The sequence below is a fragment of the Nasonia vitripennis genome (assembly GCF_009193385.2).
Source record: "Nasonia vitripennis strain AsymCx chromosome 5 unlocalized genomic scaffold, Nvit_psr_1.1 chr5_random0004, whole genome shotgun sequence".
Lineage (NCBI taxonomy): Eukaryota > Metazoa > Arthropoda > Insecta > Hymenoptera > Pteromalidae > Nasonia > Nasonia vitripennis.
In genome coordinates, this window is record NW_022279655.1 from 873015 (window position 1) to 875183 (window position 2169).

General features: G+C 36.0%; 1 protein-coding gene across 2 annotated transcripts; it reads left to right on the top strand.

The window, feature by feature from the left end:
* Positions 1–410: 410 nt before the first annotated feature.
* Positions 411–1598, top strand: LOC107981845. Of its 2 annotated transcripts, XM_031933019.1 has the most exons (3): positions 411–495; positions 559–1456; positions 1527–1598. In XM_031933019.1, exons 2-3 carry the CDS (start codon positions 1040–1042, stop codon positions 1590–1592), a joined length of 483 nt encoding a protein of 160 aa, XP_031788879.1. In that variant the 5' UTR covers positions 411–495; positions 559–1039; the 3' UTR covers positions 1593–1598. The 2 variants fall into 2 exon arrangements, with proteins under 2 accessions (XP_031788879.1, XP_031788878.1); XM_031933018.1 differs by lacking the exon at positions 411–495 and having other exon boundaries at positions 513–1456.
* The last annotated feature ends 571 nt before the right edge of the window (positions 1599–2169 follow it).

The window sequence follows — 2169 nt, forward strand, 5'->3', positions numbered from 1 at the left end:
AAGTGGATTTTAAGCCACCCATAAAGCATCATAAAGCAGCTTGATTTCTTACTTAAAGAGAGCTTCCCGAAGTGAGCGGGTAACTTTAAGATATAAATAGAAAAAAATTCTATTAAATGCGGAATTTTTTGCAGATTTTGCAAATGCAAATGAAAAATTTGCGGATGTCTTAGTTGTTTTATAAATAATAAAAAACTATTGAAACAGCGGGAAAATGGGGATAGCTTATTTAGACTAAGTAAATAACCTTTAATCGGTATAGGAGTAGCACAAAACATTTGCAAATTAATTGCGGATTCTGAAAATATATTTACTCATGTTTAATTCGCAGTAATTACGCGAATGATAAATATTTATTATCACAGCCACCCGCGTGCGCGTGCGGCGCCATCTAACGGTCCCGAACACATGCGGCGGTTCACGCATGTTCTGTTTTTCTGCGACTCGTCAAGTCGTCATCACTCATCAGGACGAATCGAACAGCTGATGCGACGGGTAAACAACGTTTTTCTCTTGTGATATTTCTATAAAATAAAATGTGCTTGATGACTTCTGCAGCCCTACAAAGTGAAAGGAGAAAAGTTTTAAAAGTACAAGGTTTCTGCAACTGTAAGAAAGAACGTCGCTATAATCCCCTTGCTATGATCCTGTGCTCGGTAAAACTCTTGAATGATTTCAACTTCAACAAGGAATCATTCTCAAAAAATCAAGGATCCATTGAATCACGCTCTGGAGCTGATAAAAAGGATAAAAGAAGCAGATGCTCTTTACCGTCTACTAACTGATAAAATAGATGAGGATGTTCTAAAAGCTGATGGCTCAAAATTAAAAGTCATAGCAACAATGTCTGTTGGTGTAAACCATCTAGTCTACATTTAAAAGCAATAAAATCCAGAAATATTCCAATCGGTTACACTCCTGAAGTTTTAACCTACGCTACTGCTTTGCTAACTGACTATGGCTCTGATTTTAATTCAAGAAGGAGCAGCTACTCCCAAGAAGCTAGTGCGAGCCATGACAGAATATAGTGTCCGTAGTAATGTCCAAGGAGTTCGATTCATTCACTTGGGATTGGATGGGTGATGCATCTTTTGCTAATCCAGAATCATCTCATTCATGTAAGTGCTCCAGATGCACAGCAACAGTAATTGTTGGTAAGTTTTACAAAATCATCACAACTTTGCAGCTTTTATCGAATTGTCTTGCAATTTTGATTTTATCACTAGTTAATGAGCACATGCATCAAACATTTGGAGATGCAGTAATCCAGTCAAGTCACACTTTGCTGGGTAGTGAAGTACGATTATCCACGCTGCCATGCATAGTAGGAACACCGCCAAATCATATTAAGTCTGAAATAGGCAAGATCATATCTACAAGACTAGTGGACGATGAAGCAACTCTGCATCTGGGAATTGAAAGCTTTATGACTTTGCGCATAATAATCCTTTCATGTGTAAGTATTTTCCTGACACTTAAAGTAATTCATCACAAGGTATAAACAATGTATCTCTTTTAAATTGTAGCGATGCTGGGTTTGCAGTACACAGAATGACAGTTATAAATTTCTGCATCGAAATGGACGTCACTGATCAAATTTGCTTAGACAATTTTAGAATCAAAATATACTCTGGATATTGTTTGCCGTTCACGAAGCTTGCAATTACTCGATCAGCAGCACAACTCTGAACGAGATCCCATTGAACGATTGATCGTACATCATGATGTTCTTGTTCAACGACTAGATTTTCCCGGAAGGTCTCAGTTTCATCAGTGGATTGGGGTAGGCACAAGTTACTATTTCTCTCAATAGAATACGTGACTGGTGCTCTACATAGATTATTTAAGTAATAATACAATTTAATAGTTTGGGTTATCTGATAATCCGAGATGAATATTTACAGTGACAGCTAATTAAAAGAAAAAGAACGAGCAAAGAATCAGTAAAGATGTAAATAAATATTTATTATTTTCTTAAGAAACAGATAATGTATTTTTGATGTTACACTTTTAATTATAACACTGGCTGTAAAAAATATTGACGTTTCTTGTTTTATATCAACTCTTAGGACCTGAAAATGGTGAGAAATTTTTACAAGTTAACTATGCACAACTTTTTCTTCTAACAATAAGTATAAATTAATCTTGGCAGCTATGTGCAAGCTGCTT